The sequence below is a fragment of the Chiloscyllium punctatum genome, chromosome 16 (assembly GCF_047496795.1).
Source record: "Chiloscyllium punctatum isolate Juve2018m chromosome 16, sChiPun1.3, whole genome shotgun sequence".
Lineage (NCBI taxonomy): Eukaryota > Metazoa > Chordata > Chondrichthyes > Orectolobiformes > Hemiscylliidae > Chiloscyllium > Chiloscyllium punctatum.
In genome coordinates, this window is record NC_092754.1 from 16,328,256 (window position 1) to 16,350,579 (window position 22,324).

At 40.4% G+C, this 22,324-nt stretch overlaps 1 protein-coding gene across 7 annotated transcripts in view; it reads right to left on the reverse strand.

Annotated features, from left to right (window-relative positions):
- Positions 1-21,593, reverse strand: part of pank4 (pantothenate kinase 4 (inactive)) — a 69,059-nt gene extending 47,466 nt beyond the window's left edge. For all 7 annotated transcript variants that reach the window (XR_011962691.1, XR_011962690.1, XM_072586300.1 and 4 more), the window contains exons 1-5: positions 21,446-21,593; positions 10,320-10,402; positions 9,017-9,225; positions 5,454-5,637; positions 4,601-4,693 (exon numbers count right to left, since the gene is read on the reverse strand). Coding sequence is in view for 5 of the 7 variants with exons in the window: in XM_072586300.1 (XP_072442401.1) it covers positions 4,601-4,693; positions 5,454-5,637; positions 9,017-9,225; positions 10,320-10,402; positions 21,446-21,587 (711 nt within the window). In the remaining 2 variants the exon portion in view is untranslated. The remainder of the gene's footprint in view (positions 1-4,600; positions 4,694-5,453; positions 5,638-9,016; positions 9,226-10,319; positions 10,403-21,445) is intronic.
- Between the last annotated feature and the right edge of the window lie 731 nt (positions 21,594-22,324).

Sequence of the window (22,324 nt, forward strand, 5' to 3'; positions counted from 1 at the left end):
CAAATATCAATTACCCAAATATCGGATTATCTGAAGGAGATCTCGAGGTGCCGATAGAAACATTACATCAAAGAGGTGTTTTCAACACTGCTTGCGCTTTTTGTTTACAATGATTAAAAATGAACTCGGCTTACTGAATTGCTGCTGAGAGCAGTCCTGGACAACAATGGGAGCCCAGGCACTGCCTTCAAATGACTAACTGCCTACCCCCTCTCTCTCTCCCCACACTTTCCCTGAAGTTCTACGCAGGCGTGTACCCTGAACCCCCCCCCTCCCCCCCCTTCCCTAGATAATCTCTCCAACATTGTCCCAGACAGGGCAAAGGTGGAACTTGAGAAATAGTTGCAGTAAAAAGTTGTGTGCGTTTGGTATTTGAAGACTCACTGTCCAAAGGCAGCAGCAGTCTTATTGTTGGTGAACAGTCTATCTGTCCAGGGGAAGGGGGTGGGGGGGGGTGTTGAGGGTGTGGATGGTGGGTGGGGATGGGGCGGGTCAGAGGCGGACAGGGGTTAGATGGGTTTGAGAGTCAGCCGTGTGGCGGGGTTGGGTGCAGAGGTAGAGTGGGGTTGGACAAGAGGTGGGAAGGACGGAGTTGGGGGAGGTCGGACAAGGGGCAGGGTTGGACGGGAATGGGGGCAAAGGTGGGGTTGAGTCAGATGGGGGGGAGCCAGGTGGATGAGGTTTGGAGAGGGGGGGGTGGCGGACTGAAGGGCAGGGTTGGAAGAGGTCCAGGGAGCAAACAGGGGGCGGGGTTGGATGGTGTTGGGGGGAGCAGGAGGGGTTGGGGAGCTTGGACGGGGATGCAGGATTGGTGGTGGGGGGGGGGGCTCGGAGACATAGCAAGTGCTCACTGTGTCAATCCCACTGAATTGATTTGGGGTGGGGTCTACAGCACTGTTGCAAGTGCCTTACACACAAGTGTGAATCTGCTCAGAAACAAACCCTGAGGCAGAGAGAGGGAGCATGGCAGGCAGAGCAAGGGAAAAAGGAAACTTCTGAAAACTCAGAGTCCCAAAGAAGAGGCATTGAATCAATTAACTGAATAATCAATTATCTGTATGAAATAGTGCCCACCCATCTTGTTCGGATAATCGAGGTTCCTCTGTAATTGTAACATCTTCTACCACTTCCTCTGGGAGCTCATTCCATACATGCACTATACTCTATGTGAAAATGTTGCCCCTCAGGTCCCTTTTAAATCTTCCCTCACTCACCTTAAACATACATGTTTATTGAACTGAATTGGGTTTACTGGCACATGTAATCACATGAGTACAGTAAAATGTGGTTGAAAGAGGGACAGGATTAGCAGCTTCATGTTCCAGGATATCGACGTTTTAGAAGAGGCAGAGGAGGAAGCAAAAGATGTGGGGAGCTACATTACTGGTTAGGGAGCAGGTCACAGCTGTGTTGAGGGAGGTCACCCTGGAGGGATCTTGTACCAAGGCATTATAGGTACAGCATTGTCCTTTGTCCTTTGTCCTTGTTCTAATTCTATACGTTTTCAGATACTTACCAAGAAGGACAAGAGCAGACCTCGGATGAAAACGTTAAACTGAGGGAGTGCCAACAATAACCAAATTAGGCAAGAATTGGAGAATGCAGATTGGAAGTGGTTGTTTGAAAGTAAATCTACATTTGACATGTTGGGGTCTTTTAAAGACTAGTCAATTAAAGTGCAGGACAGGCATGTTCCTGTGGAAATGAAGGACAGGAATGACAGGATTCAGGAACCTTGGATGACACGGAAAATTATCAGCTTAGTCGCAAAAAAAGGAAGTATGCCTAAGGTTTAGGCAACTAAAAATGACTAAGTCCTTGAAGAACATAGAGAAAGTAAGAAGGAGCTCAAACAGGGTAAAAGTTAGGAGGGCTAAATGGGGCTATGAATTGTCCCTGGCCAGCAGGATTAAGGAGAATTCCAAGGCATTTTATAAATATATTACAAGCAAGAGGGTAGCTAAGGATAGCGTAAAGGAGAGAGGTTAAGTGTGAAGCCACAGGAAATAAGCAAGATCCTTAACAAGTACTTTGCATTGCTATTCACCAAAGAGGTTAGGGAAATGTGTGTGAATAATCACAGGCAGGTCAACATAATGAAGGAAGAAGTGTTGGCTGTCTTGAAATGTATTAAGTAGACAAGTCCCCAGGGCCAAATAGGATCTATCCCAGGGATAGTGTGAGAGGAAAGAGAGGAAACCGCTGAGGCCTTAACACATAACTTTGCATCCTCTTTGACATCAGACAAGGTTCCACGGAACTAGGGAATGGCTAATGTTGTCCCTTTGCTTAGGAAAGGAAACAGAGAGAAGCCAGGTAATTACAGGCCAGCAAGCCTGACATCATTAGTGAGGAAGTTATTGAGGAAGATACTGAGAGATAGGATTTACTCATATTTGGAAGCAAATGGACTTGTTAGTGTAAGACAGCATGGGTTTGTGCTGGTCAGGTCATGTCTCACCAACATGACTGGGTTTTCTGAGGAGGTGACAAGAATGATTGATGAGGGAAGGGTAGTGGCTGGTGTCTACATGGACTGTAGTAAGGCATTTGATAAGGTACCTCCTGGCAGGTACAAAAGGTAGAGTTTGATGGAATCCTGGGTGAGCTGGCTAGGTGGATACAAAACTGGCTTGGTAGACAGGGTGCAGCAGTGCAACAGTGCTTGTCAGAATGGAGATCAGTAGTTAGTAGTGTTCTGCAGGGATCAATGCTAGGACCTTGGTTATTTGTAATATGTATAAATAATCTGATGGAAAATATGGGTGGTCTGATTAGTAAGTTTGTGGATGACACCAAATTTGACAGAGTTGTAAATAATGAGGAAGACTGTCAAAGGATACAGCAAGATATAGATAGATTGCAGATCTGGGCAGAGAAATAGCAGATTGAGATTAATCTGGACAAATGCGAGGTGATATATTTTAGATGATCAGATTCAGGTGCGAATTATATAATAATGGCAGCATCTTGAGATGCACTGAAATACAGTGTGATCTGGGCGTTCAAGTCCATAGGTCCCTGAAAGCAGCAACACAAATGGGTAAGGTGGTTGAGAAGGCATACAGAACACTTGCCTTCATTGGCTGGAGCACTGAATATTAAAGTTGGCAAGTTATGTAACAACTGTATAAAACTTCAGTTAGGCCACATGTGCAAAAATTGCTTGCCTTTCTGGTTGCCAAAATACCAGAAGGATGTGGATTGTTTGGAGGGGGTGCCGAGAAGCTTTATCAGGATGTTGTCTGGTCGGGAGGCTTTTAGTTGTGAGGAAAGATTGGATAAACTCAGATTGTTTTCACTGGAAAGATGGATGCTGAGAGGTGACCAATATAGGTCTACCAAATTATGACATACATAGAGAGGTTGGATAGTCAGGGGCTTTTTTCTACTCTCGCTGCCAAAAATAAGGCTTTCCCTATTTAGTCAATGTCAATTTAAAATAGAAATTAGCATTGAGTTTAGGACTCCGCTACCCTTGGTAAAAAATCTTGGCTACTCACCTCATCTATGCCCCCATTGCATTAGAGGCAGTTCAGAGGTGGCTTACTAGATTGAGACCAAAACTGCACACAGTATAAGAGATGCGGTCTCACCAGTGTCCTGTATAATTGAAGCATAACATCCTTACTTTTATGTTTAACTCGTTTCGTAGTAAATTATACCATGCTACTGGCCTCCTTGATTATATATTGTACCTACATACTAAAAAGTTTTGTGACTCCTGCACAAGAACACTAATCCTTCCAAATCTCTCCGTACTTTGGAATTCAGTCGTGGTTCTCCACTTGAGTTATATTCTGTTCTTATAGCTTTTCCTGACAGAGTGAACAATTTCACACTTTCTCACATTATACTCCATCTGTCAGATTTCTGTTCAGTCACTCAACCATACCCACCTGCAACCAGATTACGGCTTCCTTAAAATGTATTTTGCTACCTACCTTGGCATCATCCGCAAATTTAGTTATCATGCCTTCATCACCCTCATCTAACTCATGTGTGTAAATTGTAATAAGTTGAGGCCACAGCACAGATACCAACAAGACACCATTTGTCACATCTTGTCAATCAGACAAAAACCCATTTATTCATATTCTGCTTTATACCACCCAGTTAATCTGCTATCCATGCTAATAAATTACCCCAATAACATAAGCTTTTATTTTCCACAACAGGAAAATACAGCACCTTGTAAATGCCTTCTGGAAAGCCAAGTACAGAAAATCTAAAAGCTCCCCTTTATTCAGAGTGCATGTTACTCCTTCAAAGAACTCCAAAAATATGGTTAGATGCTTTTCCCTTTGACAAAGCCATGCTGACTCATTCCGATTACCTTGATCTTTTTTCAAAATGCACAGTACAATTTCTTTAATTATCACTTCTAACACCTTGCTCACAATAGACCAGTAAATTTGGCCAGTAAATTTCTTTTTTTCTGCCTCCATCTCTGCCAAGCTTCTAAATACCTGACTAGAGGCCTGAATCGCTGATGCTTGAAGACTGCTTCAAACCCATACTCCTGATCTCAGAAAGGCATGTGATGAGCACAGAATCTATAAAGTCAAAGGTAGGGAAGAGATTGGGATAAAATGACCACCTTTGTTTTTGTCAGCAATGCTCCGAGCCCCCAGAACGTACCACCTCCTATTGAGCTTCCTCCAATCCGCTCAAATTGGTCTTCAGACTCGACCTGGGTGGATGAGAAGAATTAAAATAAACACAGTTTGTTATACAATTCAAGGCTTCTAACCCCTTTGCGAGATATCAAAATGTGATACATAACCATAAGTCTTTTTTGAGTATTAAGTAAACCTGTAATTTCAATGCAAGCTTAAAATTTGGAAACCTTCCTCCATTGTCTCCATCACAGAAGAAAGCAGGTTTTAATTTTGAAAAAAGTCTACAGTCTCTTATTTGAGATTTGCATTTTGAAAGGATAAATTAGCTGATCTTAGTCAGCATATTCATTGAATGCCAAGTCTAGCCTTTCTGATTCCAGCCTGATGGACATGTATCGTGGTGAGGGCAGAATTGGGTTTTACCATGGTGTTCTTTACTATCAAATAGCTGGCTAACTCTATTATCTGAGGGCTGAAGAAATTACCGCTTTGGCAAGGCACTATGAGACTGCTTGCTCCCAAAGGTAACCATTCCCAAAGAACAGTCAGTGCTTTGACAGGCTCAGGGCAGAAAGGTATGAGACAAAGGAATATCTGCCATAATCCTGCACAGTTACCTATGCCAACTCAGTTCTGAAGGTTAATTGATAAAAGAAAGTAATTAAGAGGAAAAAAAGAGAGATTTAGGTAATAGTAGAGGTGTATCATTTTAAAATATTGATTAAGCTACTGGAAAGCATTCTTTCACTCCTTAAAAAAGGCAAGACCCAATGTGGACATGTTGCACTTAGTCAGTAAATTAAAAAACTATTTGAAATAAATCCTCCTTACCCTAACTATAGATACTCCTGACCCAATGTTCACCAGCAGGTAGGGAAAGATATCTGGGTGCGTTGTCTGAAAGCGGAATTCAGGTTCTGCATGCTTCACGTACACAAAGGCTTCATGTGGAATATTTCGCAGCACAAAGTTGCAACCCTTTATTAGGCAAGTCATTTCATCTTCCTTATCCACCCTGCAAATAAATTAAAAGAAAATGTTAGTCTTACTCAGTTGAAAAGCCAAAGTACAAAGAATCACATCAATAAGGCAACAGCATTGTATAGACTAACAAAATAAAATCTCAACTATTAAGCACTAGCCATATAGCCTGCCTCATCATAAAAGTAACCAATTTAAGAAGCTCCTAAAGCTAACATACTGTACTGCCCTCAGTATGAAGAGCACTGCATTTAAAAAATCAAAGCAGCAATGAATTCTCTTGCACAGTGCAAACCATGTCAAGCCAATTTTGCATCCAACTGGCAAGCATCCATGAAATCCATGTGACCTAACTTTACTGATTAGTCTCCCACGTGGAATCTTGTCAAAGGCTTTACTGAAGTCCATGTAGACAACGTCTACTGCTCTGCCTTCATCAATCTTTTTGGTAATTTCTTCAAAAAACTGCTGGGGTGGGGGGTGGGGGGGCGGGGGGAAGACACTTAATCAGGCAGGATGGTGGCAGAAGGATGGGAACTCCACTGCCTTCCTGTCACTGCTCCAACTAAGTTCATTATGGGAAAGCCTGAAGCCCACTGAAGGTCAGCTCTGGTGCCAATCTGCTCTACTACAATCCATACCCACCCGGATATCCACTCCAACACAGTTGTGAGCTCGGTCCCTCAGCAATCCTGGGGACATTATTAACGACAGTAAGCATCTGCCAATTGTGCTATCAAGCAATGAAGAACTTGTTAGCTTCAAATTGGCTGCCAACGCTCAGGACTTCTCTGCTAGGAGACTTACAACAAGTCAGTGTTTTATATCAGCAGAAACTTTGTCGTGGATCATTCAGATTCTAAAATTTATTTCAGATTATTCTTCTCACCAGAGTCCAATTATAGTTAAATGATTGCTGGATGAGATCAAGAGTTTAACAGTTCTTTCGGCTGTTGCTGACTGCTCAGGATGAGTTGCTTGATTTAAGCTTTTTTTTATTGAAAAAACTGCAATTGCTAAGATCAAGCAGACATACCAGGTATTCCAACTTCAGTGTTAAAATAGGAGTTTCAACTGAAGACAGCTTCTCCTTAAATTCCAAATGAATGTCTTAAATATGCGTGTGACAAGACAGAAGGTAGTGAAATAATTTATCATATCTCAGCAAATGTCCTTTAGCAATCCTCACAATCAAAGAAAGGATGCAGTTTAAAAGGAAAGAATTATACAATGTACCACATTATTCTTCCTCTCAAAAAAAAGCTCAAAGGGTGAGTTAATAGACCTTTTAAAACCACAGAGTTTAAGTTAGACATACAAAAAAGAATTCCACACATGGAAGACCAAAACTAAGCACCTTTAATAAATCCAATAAGGAATGGAGGAGATACTCCTTTATCCAGAATGTGGTTGGAAAGTGGAAATCGTTATCAAATATAGTAGCTCAGCATATAGCACGGATGCATTTTTAGGTGTAAGGTAGATAAGTTGCCGAGAGTGAAACAAATAAGGATATATCGATGGGGTTGAATTATGGAAAGTAAAAGATGAAATAGGGTCAGAGGAGGAACATAAACACTGGCACAGTTCAGTTGGGTCAAATACTCTCACTATATGCTATACATTCTTTGTATTATATAAAGCTGAAATGTTATTAGTTAAAAAGTGGAAGTATACATAAATCAATTTTGAAATTTGCTGCTGTTAAGCAAATAGTTAATACATTCACAATGACGCTACCTAATAGACTGTTGCCATCCTAATTTCAGAATTTTGTTTTTCTGAAGACTTCCTTCATTTCTTTACACAGCACTCTCAAATAAGACACATAAATAATGCATACTTGACATGCCAGTTTTAATATACCAATCTCCTACAATGTTGCAGACAAGATTAAAATCAAAATAACATTCAGGCGAAGTCGTTACAGGTAGGGAAAATCAGACCAAACCTGGTTCAAAGTCCTTTTCAAAGTCACACTGCCTACCTTTCTTACTTCTAACAAAAATTCCAATAGCCGAATTTACAATGGCATGGTAAGCTTTGCACTGCAATTATCTCTAACAATATGTTAGGGTGCTACAACACAATAGGCTGGAGTGTGTAATTATTGAACAAATTTATTTGAACAATCTTCATTATAAATGTAGACCTGGGCGTTCAGAAGAGGGTTAAGTGGAACTATATACAGATGCAATTTTCTTTCTTACAGATTATAAAAATACAAGAAATATATAGTCTCAGATTCATAACCAATATCTTAGATGTTGGAAAAGATAAATTGGTAGGAAGTAATATTTAAGTACAAAATACATTTCAATAGTTTTGAGTTGCATCTAATCTGAATATGCTACTGACCCAGCAGTAGGCTGAATAAGTGCTATTAACATAAGCCAATATCCAAAGGTCACTTACTAACATATGATTTAGCAAAATATAAAAGGTTTTAATGCTGTTGCCTCACAAAGGAAAGCAAGTGGTATGTCTGGACATTTACTTCAGAAATGTAAATGACAATACAGTGAATAACTCAAAGGATAACCAGAGAAGACTTCTCTTGCAGTGCACCAAAACCACTTAATTCACAATTGACAGACTGAGAGGTAAAACATATGGCCTGTTGAAATAGAAGATACTGAACAAACATTTGAGTTCTATTTCAAGAATTTTAAAAAAATAGAATTGTAGCAGGTATAATCAAAAATAGTAAACAGGAAGGAAATAAAAGAATTTATATTTATATAGCACATTTCATGACTTCAGCACATTGCAAAAGAGTTTTATAGTGAATAACGTTGTTTGGAAGTGTGATCAATGATAGAATGCATGAAATGCGGCAGCTAATTTGCACAGAGGATTCCACAGCTAGAAACGAGAAGAACAGAAATTATGTGTTACAGAGATTGGGAGAAAGTGAGGACTGCAAATGCTGGAGAGTCAGAGTCGAAAAATGTGGTGCTGGAAAAGCACAGGTCAGGCAACATCAGAGCAGCCATACAGTTGACATTTCGGGCATAAGCCCTTCCTCAGGAATGTTGAAGCTCTATTTATCTTTCAGTCCCCTTCCACCTCCAAAATCCTGATGAGGGGCTCATGTCCAAAACGTCAACTTTTCTGCTCCTCGGATGTTGCCTGACCTGCTATGCTTTTCCACCGCCACACTTTTCTACTTTTACAGAAATCAGCTGAACAATGAACATTGGTAAAGACAGCACAGACAACTCCTTTTCTCTTCTTCAAGATAGCACATTGGGAATTAGTAAAATTTTGCCTGAGACTAGAAACTGAGCCTTGGTTTAACAAGTCTTCTAAAAGACAGCATCTCTAATGCTGTGGTGCCATAGTCGAGTTTTCCACTATGCCCTGAAGACAAGAAAGATTTGTTTGGAGTCTTGTTTTAAGCTTTCACTTACTTTAGTCCCAGCTTTTTCTCAATGAGATTCTTGAATTTGTGAGCACCACCTCCTGTAGCTTTAATCACTTTGGTCTCTGTGTTCACCAGGTGTGCTTTGATGAAGTCCAGACATGTTTCTATATAAGCGTTTTCAAATTTAACAAAATGAAGTCGGGCAGTGATCTCTTCCTGAACTGAGATCTCATACAATGGTTCATCATCAGGGACCTTTGAAAACATTAATACAGGAGCATGATCTGAAACAAATGCTGTGGAAAACCATGATTTCTAGGAGATATATATAATACAACTCGATAAATAAAAACCTAACCCAATGACACATCATAAGAGTTGCCTAAATTTAAAAATTTAAAATAGGATTGAAAAGTAATGACTAAAAAATTAATTCTTTTTACCAATGAATAATGTAAATCCACTGTCCTGTTTATCATTCACATGGGGAACAACTGTTTTTGAAAATAGCTCTTTACTGTTGGACTTCCAAAGACAATTGTTCTCTTCGACTTGTGAACTATTTTCATCAAGTTTCACATGTATGCTGATGAAACCCAATTCCACCCTGACACCATCCCTCGATCCCTCCACAGCCTCAGTGTTTTACAACATCCTGTCCCAGAAGTGCCCGATTTTCTTCTCACCATAAACTTGGAAGACCCAAGCCATTGTTTTAGACCTTGCCACAAACTCTATTCGCTAGTTACTGACTCCAACCCACACCTGCTTATTGCCTCAAGCTGAATCAGGTAGCTCACAAACTTGATATCCTATGTGTCTGAACTGAACTTTCCATTCATCATCCATCATCAACACAACCTCTTTCCACTTCCAAATCATTCCTCATTGTGACTTTGTCAGCTCATCTGCTAATGCAACTCTTGCATAGGTCTTTGTTACCTCTAGTCTTGACAATTTCAATGCATTCCTAGCCAGTCTCACATATTCGACCCTCTGTAAACTTGATGTTATCCAAAACTTTGTTGATCATTTGTTGCTCACGCAAAGTACTATTCATGCATCATCATTGGGCTTGCAGTCCTATAATGGTTCCAGGCCTCAATCTTCTCTGCACTCCTCTAAATCTGGACTTATAAGCATCCTTGAAGTAAATTGCTCCACCAGTGAGGATATGAATCTTTCTTCCTTTAATACCTACCTTATTGACCATGTTTTCTGCCATCTGCCCAATTGTATAGACTGCATAGTTCAATGCCATTTCGAATTATGAAATATTGAAAAATGTTGGAATGTTCTGTTAAAGACACTTTATAAACAGAAGTTGCTTTGTTACATGTCATACTTACTTTACCATAATGATCGAAGGATCGCACTTTAGCAACTTTGTGCTGCACTGTTGAATAGTAGGCCAGCTTTGTCAAGGATCCACCTGTTAACAAAAGACATTATTCTGGCTCTGTTTACAATATTTAACATGGCAGTTCAGGCACTGCAAAAGAGAAACAACTCTAAAAGCAGTAACTTTGTGCCAACATGCAAGGAAATCAGATTTGTGCCAATATGACTCAACATCCTGCAGCTCTGAATTTACCAGCTCAAACTGCTCCAAACCCCCATGCTTTGATAGGTTTGTAACCACTGGTAATTTAGCTGGATTATTGGCTCAAAATGCTCTTGACTAGCAAGTTTGAAAGAGCTAAATTCATACTTTTACTGTGTGGCACTCTTATCTCTCCAGAACAGGAACATTAAGCTACATACCAACCCATCATTTTTATTTTATTATCAGACCTCTCGTGGAAGCAGAGAGCTGCAGCTGCTGAAGCCATTCGTTTTAGTACTTCTGCACTCTGTCATTTACTGTTGGAGGGACAGGTGAAAGTATCCCAAAACTTTTGTTTTACCTACAATCCCATTCGTGGGAAAAGCATCCAGACAATGGAAGTGTAGCCAGATTACCAAAGTGCCTACCAAAGACGTGTGACCAATCTGGTTCCTGCTCAAGACATGCAAACTATAAAGTAGACCATGCTCAAATTTTATCATTCTGTTGTTTCTCATAATTAACTTTGAATTTCCTGCATTCTAATATTTCTGCTAGAGTGACAAATTGTTAGGAGAGTGTCAGGAATTAGCAGAGAACTGGTCTAGAAGAAAGCCATCAGAAGCAAGTGTTGATTAAATAAATACAAGGTTGTTCCTGGGAATGGAGGGCTTAAGTAATAAAGACAGGGGCTGGGACTATTTTCACTGGAGCATGAGAGGTTGAGGGGTGACCTTATAGATGTTTATAAAATCATGAAGGGCATTGATCAGGTGAATAGCAAGGGTCTTTTTCCTCGGGGAGGGAAATTCAAAACTAGGGGGCATATTGTTAAGGTGACAGGAGAAAGATTTAAAAAGGTCACGAGGGGCAATCTTTGTGCTCAGTGTGGCTCATACGTGGAATGGACTGCCAGATGAAGTGGTGATGCAGGTACAATTACAACATTTAAAAGACATTTGAATAAGTTCATGAATAAGAAAAGGTTTGGAGAGATATGACCCAAATGCAGGCAAATGGGACTAGTTTGGTTTGGAAACATGATCAGAGTGGACAATTTGGACTGAAGGGTCTGTTTCCATGCTGTATGAGTCCATGACGTTATAACTTAAATTGGTATGTACACAGATACATTCAGGTAAACCAACTGTACAATAATCTGCTCCTTCACACAAAGCCCCAGTGAGCTCGGAATAAAAGGACGCAGCTCACAGCGAGTCCTTTAAACACTGTGCCAGTAATGTCTACGATGAACCTATTTTTAACTATTTCAAGTAAATAATACTCATTTTTTCCACTGCATTGAGAATAACATAACACAAATGGTTCTGTGAAAGCTGTCACCTCTAGCACTGTTATGAAGATGTGGGTGTAATGTACCTTTCAGAGAGTTAAAAGCAACAGAACTACCAGACAGCACCAAGTGTTCTGAAAAAAGATATAATGAAACCTTTTGGTCCAGCCGTTAGTGTAGCTGATTGCCTGGAGACAAAAAACAGATTTGAAGTTTGTTTTATAAATCTGTATCGGAGGGTTTTATTGTGGAAGAGGGAAGGTAAAACATAGGTTAGAGGAAGGAGTTGTAAATAGTTGTTAGTTAATTATTCTCTGTTATACTTTAAGAATTATATTTGTTATTGTTTACTTTATATTGTTCTATGCCTCTTGAACTTTCAGATTACTGCACGGGATAAATCCTTTCTGTGTTGCTGGCTTAAATTAAGCAGGAGGGTTTACCCAGAGTTGTAACAAGCACCAAACTGATAAAAAAAAATTCCCGTGAGAATCAGAAGAGTACAGAAGCAGGTATTAACTTTTATTGGGATAGGTGGTGCCCAACATACTTCTGACAAATCACTTTCAGTGACAAAGTCAGTCAGGCAAACATCTTGACCTGTCAATGCCACTCAAGCTGCAATAGCACTCTTTTAATAAAAGGAAATTCTCACCCCATACCAAGTGGTGCCAATTGTAGCTGGAATTTGAAGTTTTGTCCATTCTTCACATGTCACATGGATGGGATTTTTGCAATTCTTACATGCGAACTCAGCCCTCATTCATTGTGCATACCTTTCAAGGGGAATCACTGAATATGACCAGAGGGTGCATTTGCCCCTTCCTAATCCAGACATATTGATCCCAATTGCATTTCAACTCCTGTTGCGCCATTCCTACGCAGACTGATCAAAATCAGAAAAGGCCGTTTCTCAAACCTAGGACCTGCTGACTCATCTAACATGTATTCTCATGTAAAAGTCAAAATGTTTAGACTATTTCTTAAGGTTAAATTTATGGGATTGACTATTTCATGGATACTACTTTTGTGGGCTGAAATTCACATTACAGTCCAAAATACCGTATCATTTGCAGCATTCCTTCTGCTGACTTCCAATTATAAACTGGTGAAATTGTAATATCTTATCTTCTAGTTCAACAGGCAGCTTTTGTGCAATCTTAGTTCTCTACCAAAGTAGTAAGTCATGCCTTCTCATGAACCTTGTGCACCACCAAGCACTTGCCTTAAATCCGAAATTCCATCTTTCTTCAATTAGTTTCATGCATGGATTTGGATGGCTTCACGACTAACACAGTTTCCATTTTGACAATTTTTCAGTTCCCACTCAGCAACATTTTTCTCCAATTGTGGCCACTTGCTAGGTTTATTTCTGTTGGCACATTTTTGTTTCGGCATTGCCTAAAGTTAGTTCGATATCTTTCTCCAGTCTCTCACAAATTTCTCCAAAACACAAAACTCCTTTGCTGCTCCACAGTTACTTGTCTTCTCTGCAACCTCAATAACAAAGAAAAGCTTGGAAACTATAGACGTAAACTTAACATCTATGATGGGTACGTTACTTAAGAAGATTCTGAAGGATAAGATATACATACATACGGAAAGGTAGGGTTTGGTTAGGAGTAGTCTTTGTGAGTGCCTCACAAATTTGTCATAGTTCTTTGATAAAGTAACCAGGAAGGTTGACAAGGGCAGGACGATCGACATAGTCTATATGGCTTTCAGTAAGGCCTTTGATAAGGTTCCACATGGACAGCTGTTTTGGAAGGTTAGATCGCATGAAATCCAGAGAGAGCTGGCAAATTGGATAGAAAATTGGCTTGATGGTAGAGGATAGGATGCTTGTCAGACTAATGGTTGTAACTAGTGGAATGCCCTAGTGGAGTAGGTGCTGGGTCTATTATTCCTTGTTATCTATATCAATGATTTGGTTGAGCATGTACAAGGCAAGATGAGTAGGTTTGCTGATGACACTAAACTAGGCGGTATCGTGAACAGTGAGGTCAAGATGGTTATCAGAAATTGCAGCAGGACCTTGATCAGCTAGGGAAGTGGGCCGAGAAATGGCAAATTAACTTTAATATAGACAAGTGCGAGGTCTAGCATTTTGGTAAGTCAAATCAAAGTAGGAGTTTCATGGTGAATGGTAGGGCCTTAAGGAGTGTAGTGGAACAGACGGATCTTGGAGTTCAGGTGCATGGTTCTCTGAAAGTGGAGTCACAGGCACACAGGGCAGTGAAGACGACTTGGCACACCAGCCTTCATCACTCAGGGCACTGAGTATAGAAGTTGGGAAGTTACGCTGCAATTAGACAGGACATTGGTGAGACCAAAGTTGGACGATTGTATTCAGTTTTGGTCACCTTGTTACAGGAATGATGTTGTTAAACTGGAAAGAGTACAGAAGAAATTTATAAGGATGTTGCCTGGACCTAATGGTCTGAGTTATAGGGAGAGGTTGGATGAGCTAGAACATTTTCCTTTAGAGCATAGAGACTGAGGGGGAACCTTATAGAGGTATATAAGATCATGAGAGGCATGGATAGAGTGAATACACTCAAGTCTTTTGCCCAAGGTTGAAGAATCAAGGATTAGAGGGCATCAGTTTAAGTTTAGACGGAAAAGAATAAAAGGGAACCTGAGGGGCAACTTCTTTTACACAGAGGACGGTATGCGTATGGAATGAGCTGCCAGCAGAAGTGGTTGAGACAGGTACATTAACAATATTTAAAAGGCATTTGGACAAGTACGTGGAAAGGAAAGATTTTGAAGGATATGGGCCAAGTGCAGGGAAATGGTGTCAATGTGGACAGTCAATTTGGTCGGCATGGACCAGTGTGGGCCAAAGAGCCTGTCTCCGTGCTGTAGGACCCTATGACTTTCAGTTTAAACGTTGCTGTATATTTTTTCTTTTTTCTGGAGGACATTTTTACACAAAAAGAAGAAGAAATTTCAAAACCTCAACTAGCTATACGACTGCATTCCACGAGTGCTACAGGGGAACTGAGCTCAGCAGAGCTGCACACAAAGGGAGGTTGTCACCTGACTCTAATGTATCTTAAACTTTCATGCCAAATTGGTGTGAATTATACATCAAAACACATAACATCACAAAAAAATTAATTTCCTCATCTTAACATTTATGTACAGGATAATATGTTGACTCACAAATGTTAATCTGTTAAGAACCAGGGTCAACTTTTACACAAGATATATGGAAAATTAGGGCCAAAAATAGGGAGTTGACTTTTACATGACATTGACGTTTACTCAAGCATATACAGTATTTTACAGAACTTATTCAAGTGCATAACTTGGGCTCATTTTTCATTTCTGGGTCCCTCGGTTACTACTGTGAAGAAGCACAGAATGTTATAGCCCAAGAGGAATCATTCAAACCAAAGCATCATGAGTTCAGCTTTTTCTAAAATGCTATCTGATTAATAGTTCCTGCCTCTGAGCGAGAAGCTCCAGATCAAGTGCCTCTCCAGGATTTAACAGTTATGGACAGTGCATTCAGAATATGGCCATCGTACTGGGTATCAATAGACAAATCATTCATACATCTACCAATGGCCAGTGGTTAAAGCAGGTGAGATTCCTGGTTAGCCATGCAACGATGAAAGAAAATTTGAGATTCTCTCAACGCTATTCTTTCCTCCAGGTTATTAATTGCATGTAGAAGGCTGAGATGCCACAGCAACCTGAATTTCTTGGGCAAGCGGTTGGCTCAGTTGACTGAATGACCATGTGGATGAGATTGGTGCCAGCAGTAGGCAGATTAATTCCCTGGATTTGAGACAGACCTCCTTGCCATACGCATGGTGGAGATCACAATGTTGTGGGTTGAGACTGCCTTTGGGCAGAGAATTCAAGAAGAATCTCAATAACCTCACTGTTATGCTGTAACCAGAAAGCCAGGCAATGTTGTTTCCTTTTTGAATTTCAAATTCCCCTTTGAAAGTCAGTGTTGAATCTGCTTCCATCATTTTTTTCAGGCAGAATATGCAGATCAAAACCTGCTGTTTGTAGAAAAACTCTGCTGATTATTTTGCCAATTTTCTTAAATTGGTCTTATCTAGTTTACCATATCTCTCACCAACAGAAAGGTTCTATTTACTTAATATTTTTAATCAGCATGTTTGGACATGTTATGACACAACTCCATGATAAGCAGGATTTAAAACCAGAACTTCTGATCTAAGAACACTATCATAGCCCCATAAGACGCTAATAAAATTATTTTAATCAATTTATTCAGACATGTTATCATATCTCCCTGGCAGGTGGAACTTAAATGGATTTTGACTTATTAAGAGGTAGGTACACTGCCACTGTGATGCACCTTTTCATATTTTTAACAAAGACAGATGGGCCTTGAATCCAGTTTACTCTCAGTAAAATCTCCTTTTGATCTAAGTCAACTCTAACTCACTTTGTAATAATCCTGGAGCCCAGACCCCCTGCCCTGGTTTAATATGATCAAGTACTTTATTTCTACCTCCAAGCTCCATTGGTAAAGCTTTCTTACAGTTGGCAGCTCAAGAGTAAACTGAAATAGGAGTGCATTCTTGCGACTGTCAGATACATATGAGCTGAAAGACAACTCCCTTTAGTCAAAGTTTGGACTGACAGTCACAGCTAAGCCAAAATTCCTATATAGCTTACACGCATTCCAGGAGATACCACTGCATAGCACTGAAATTATTTTTCTTGCCACTCATAGAAACTAAATACTTCTCTCAACCTTTGCTGAAATTGAAATTATATAATTCAACCTAAGGTTCAAAGCTGGGACATGCTTGATCTAGATTCGTCATAACCATATGATGTAGACAATTTACACATTGAACCAATATGGGTCCCTTTTATGAGTTTTCCTTATTTTGGCATCTTGATACACATTAAAGGTTAAAACATCTACTTGCCTATTACAGTGCAGGAGCGCACTCAGTTCTTTGAAAGGGCTATTAAGTTCATTCCATTCTTCAGCTTCTTCACCACCTTCTCAGAATCAGCCACAGGTTACAGAAACAACAAACACTTGCTCAAACTTGATCCTCCCACTGCTACATTTTTCATTCTTTGATTGATAAATGTACTACCATGCACTTATTCTCATAAAATAAAAAACAAACGTGAATTCGTACAGTACCTTAATATAGTTTGCAAATGTCTCAAGACACTTCACACTTAATTTGGTATGTTTAATGATAGCCATCTGGACCAATTTCATGATGATTCTGCATACATTCAGATCTCACACAAATAGCAGTACATTAAACAATTAATCAATCTGATTTTGGTTGAGGTTAGGGCATTGTTTCCTGCTCATCGTCAAAAACTTTGAGAACGTTAGGCTATGATTCACAAGACAAAAACAAATTGAGAGTTTGGTTTGACACCTCAACCAGAGGACCTCATTACCAACAATGTAATACAGCCTTAACAATGTAGTGAAACATTAGTCTCAATTATGAGCTCTCAATTACTGGGGTGTGCCCTTCAACCCACAACCAGCATGTCAGGGAGTAGGATGGTATCAACCACAGAAACCAAGCAAAACAAAAAACAAAAATTGCTAAAGATCAAATCAAAACAGAAAGACAGAAATATACAGCAGGAATATACAGCAGGTCAATCAGTTATGAAATATTTTGTACCTGATGTGATGAAATGTTCTCCATTTCTTTTCATCTACAGGTAGGCTACTACCTGTTTGCATCCACTCATGCCAACCAGAATGAATGTAAGGATTTGAAACACCATGTTTTTGCACAAATTTCTCATGACACAAAAAATTTCTAATTGCTGAACTCAGGTCAAATGTCTCTCTACTTATATTTAAAAAAAGGGAAAATCTGTGTACTATTGAATCAATTTGTTCCATTCCTGAAAACTGTGAACTGCAATCTGTATGTCCTATCATTAGATTAATAATGGGTGCATATATCATGGATTGCTGTTCAGTTAATATTTCACCTTTTCATAGCAGACAAGTCCTTTAATGGTTTCAAAGTCGATTTTCTTAAGTTGGCACAGGCAATTCATACATGACTTGATAATTTCATAAGGGAGACTTTCAACTATTTTGAGTGGGATGATGCATGATATTCTTTGTCATTTCTATTACTCAAATAAGTATGAAGTACTGTGCAGGAGAGTGGGAAATATTGAATTTCATAAGGGCAATTAATCAGTAAACCACACTGAAATCCAATTAATTTTCCCCAAGAGGTTTACTGGCTACTCCCTTTTTGCACAAAAAAACTCCAACTTCTCTGATAGTACAGGTGAAAGTAAGTCATTAGCAACTTAGCCACATACTATCTGGTTCCTCACCAGTGCTGAGTAATGTAATTTCAGCCTGACTAGCAGTAGCTCATTATCAGACATCCTGAAATTAGAGAGAAGATAGAGGAAAAAAAACTGCTAAAGTATTTTTTCCTCTTGAATATTAGCTGGAAATACCAGCCACATAATAACCTGATCAATACCTAGCATATAATTTTGCAAAATAGTAAGTGGCAACAGGGGAATCATATTTGGAGAAAGTCACTTTTTGTTTAAATCAGAAAAGCGATTGGCAGGGGGATAAAAAACTCCTTTAATGATTGGCGTTCAACTTGTTGGTTCAATAAGTGAAATCTAGAAATAACAGCAGCTATGTACAAATTGCCCCTCAATGAATTAAGCCCAGCATAAATGCATTGAGGTCTTAAGCAACTTGGAATGTCCAACAATTTGCATGAATATAGTGCCTTTAACATAGTAAAATATTCTAGAGGACTTCACACATGCAACTATCAAAAACTTGATAGTGAGTAACAAATAGAAATATGCCAGATAGGGAAATGTTTGTACAGAACTAAGTTTTAGGGAGTGTCTTAAAGGAAGAGAGAGATTACAAACGCGAGGTGATGCATTTTGGAATACCAAATTCAGGTGCGAATTGTACAATAAATGGCAGAACCCTTTGGAGCATTGACATAGAGAGGGACCCAGGCAGTCAGGTCCACAAATCCCTGAAAGTGACAGTACAGGTGGATAAGGTGGTCAAGAAGGTATACAGCACACCTGCCTTTATCAACCGAGGCACAGAATATAAAAGTTGGCAAGTTATGCTACAACTGAATGAAACTTCAGTTAGGTCACATTTGGAACATTGTGTGCGGTTCTGGTCAGTACACTACCAAATGGATGTCGATGCTTTCAAGAGGGTGCAGAAAAGGTTTACCAGGATGTTGCCTACTATGGAGGGTTTCAGTTATGAGGAGAGTTTGGTTAAACTCACATTGTTTTCACTGGAAAGGTAGAGACTGAGTGGTGACCTGATAGAGGTCTACAAAATTATGACATAGATAGGGTGGAAAGGTTAATTACAAAAGAGCACAGGTTCAAGGGAGAGGGGGAAACTTTAGGGAGAATGCAAGGAAGGTTTTTCACACAGAAGGTAGTGGGTGATTGGAAAGCACTGCCAGTGGAGGTGGTGGAAGCAAGCACATTAGCAATATTGAAGGCATAGCTTGATAGACACATGAATAGGTGGTGAACAGAGGGTTAGAAACTGCACTTGGACAATAAGGAGCAAGTCAAAATAAGGACTGGGAATTGGCACAGGCTTGGTGGGCCAAAGGACCTGTGCCCGTGATGTAATGTACTGTACAAATGGTGAAACAAAGAAAATTTGTGAAACTTGAAAGATACAATTTGGAGGAGCACAAAGATCTCAGAGGGTTGTAGATCTGGAGTAGATGACAGAAATGAGGGGGAGCAATATAAGGAAAGGATTTGGACACAAATATCAATATTTGAAAATTAAGCAGCTGCTGGACCAGAAGCCAAAAACAAAAGTTATTGAGCTCAAGAATTGATAAGCATTCTATAGAGTAGTAAGGGTATGGAATGCTTTGCATGCAACGGTAGTAGATTCGCCAAGTTTAAGTGCATTTAAGTCGTCATTGGACAGGCATATGGACGTACATGGAATAGTGTAGATGGGATGGGCTTCAGATTAGTATGACAGGGCGGCGCAACATCGAGGGCCGAAGGGACTGTACTGCACTGTAATGTTCCATGTTGTATAAATTACAAATTGTTGTTGTTACACACCCATCGTCTGGCTGCAAAGGTTAAATCTACATGATCCCTGCAAAATAACAATCTACTAGCAAGTTTTGAGAAGATTTGTAGTTCAGGTTGAGGTTCTGGATGTAGGTTTGCTCGCAGAGCTGGAAGGTTCATTTTCAGACGTTTCATCACCATACTAGGTAACATCTTCAGTGAGCCTCCAAATGAAGCACTGGTGGTGTAACCTGCTTTCTATTCATATGTTTGAGTTTCCTTGGCGGACCCCTTGGCATCATGGTAGGCCACAAACCCACCAACACACTAAAACAGCAGCTAATGAACTTGAAAGACCCTATACAGACAACAAGCAAAACTAATATCATTCACAAAATACCTTGCAAGAACTGTAACAAACACTACATTGGACAAACATGCAGAAAACTAGCCACCAGGATACATGAACATCAACTAGCCACAAAACAACATGACACATTCGCACTAGTATCCTTACACATGGATGAAGAAGGACACCACTTTGACAGAGACAACATATCCCTCCTAGGACATGCCAGACAGAGACACGCACAAGAATTCCTAGAAATATGACACTCCAACTGGAACTCTATCAACAAATTCATTGACCTGGATCCCATTTACCACCCCTGAGAAAAAACATGGGAAATGACATCACCATAGGAAATGATGTCACCACAGGAATGACATCACCAACCCTAGGAAACACAAACATAAAAACAGGAAGTTGGCTACACCACCAGTGCTTCATTTGGAGGCTTACTGAAGATGTCATCCAATGTGGTGACAAATAGTCTGAAAACGAACTTTCCAGCTCAGCAAGCAAACCTACATCCACAATAACAATCTACTGCTGAAATAAGTCAAAGTACTGCAGATTGTGGAGATTTGAGGTTTAGCAGCACCTGTGGAGAGAAACAAAGTTAACTTCTTGAGTCCAACTTCTTCAGAATTGAAGCAGGCCAAAAAAAAAATGAAGAGTCACTGGACTCAAAACATGAACTGTTTTCTCTGTATAGATGCTGCTAAAGAGCCCAGCACTCTGTTTATGTTTCAGATTTTCAACGAACACAGTTCTTTGCGTTTATTATTATGGATATAATATTTAGGTTTCTGAAGGTTGGTGCTCAGGCTCTGCAAGGTAGAGGTCATTACATCTGATGACAACTGAGTGAAGGTTGGTCACATTTCAGCATATAGCATGCAGCCAACCTGGTGACAGCTCTGACTTCAGTGGCTGTGCAAAACACCTGTACAGATTGGTGCTCTCTCTGTCCCGGTTGAGCGGTCACAGCAATGCCTGATGGGTGTTGTAGTTTTTGCTGTCCGTAATTTTAAATGTGAACCAATAAGTGGCATTGGCGCCGAGAACTACAACTCCCAGGGGGCGCTGCAACGGCCGCACATGCGCATCGTGCCCCCTTATTGGTCGCACCCCTAATCTCCCAATCGTCTAAGGCCAAACAGTTCCCTGCCCCTTCTCATCCGCCCCTCACTCACAACTCCGCCGCCTTACTCAGTTCTCTGCTCACCTATGTCGATGGCGAAGCTCTTGGCATTCTCCAGGTTGCGGAAGATCTCGTCGGGCGGCAGCGTGATGCTTTTGTCCAAGCCATCCCGTGCAGAGCGGGACGTTCGAACAGCTCCGACCGCCTTCGTGCGATCCGCCGCCATTGCCGTTCCCACTGCGCCCTGCGTCATACGTCAGACGCACCCCCTCGTGGGCGTGGTGACGTCACACGCAACGCAAGGTTTCTGTATGTTCTGCAGCCCTGGTTCCCTACTAGAGGGAGCGCAGCGCAACCCCATGGAAATGGTACAGAAGACGTGGGCACCCCTGCAAATACTGACACCCTACAGACCCCTGTGCAGTTAGAAAACCACGACATCAGCCATTGCCTTTGCACAAAGACTCACCTTGAATGGGACTGTACATTAAGATCCCCAGCCTGAGCAGTAATGATCCCCAATCTGCTCTGGAGGCTTGAACCATCTGCAGAGGTCATGTAAAAGCAGCGGAGAAAAGCCATGTGTGTCGTCTTCACACACCTTCATCTCCGCCCTCCCCACACCACTGGCAAGTAAACCCAAAAGCAGCATCCTCTCCCCAAACTATAACGTCTGTTTTAATTTGGGTTCACTGATCTCCATCCAATTCAGGCCAGACTTGAATGTTACTTTTTTTTAAAAAATGACTAAGAGATTCTAAATGTTTGAAAGGCTACGCAGCAGTCTGATGTGGAACCTTCAAGCAGATTTCTGGGACATGACATGCTAGTTTTTTACAGTTATCTTTTCTAAGATAAGTTACAGTTCCCTAAAAGAAACTAGAGTTTACCTTAGAAGTTTATCTATATATTTATTAAACTCTATCTCTATGTTTCCTTACAAATACTTCGAGTCATAGATTT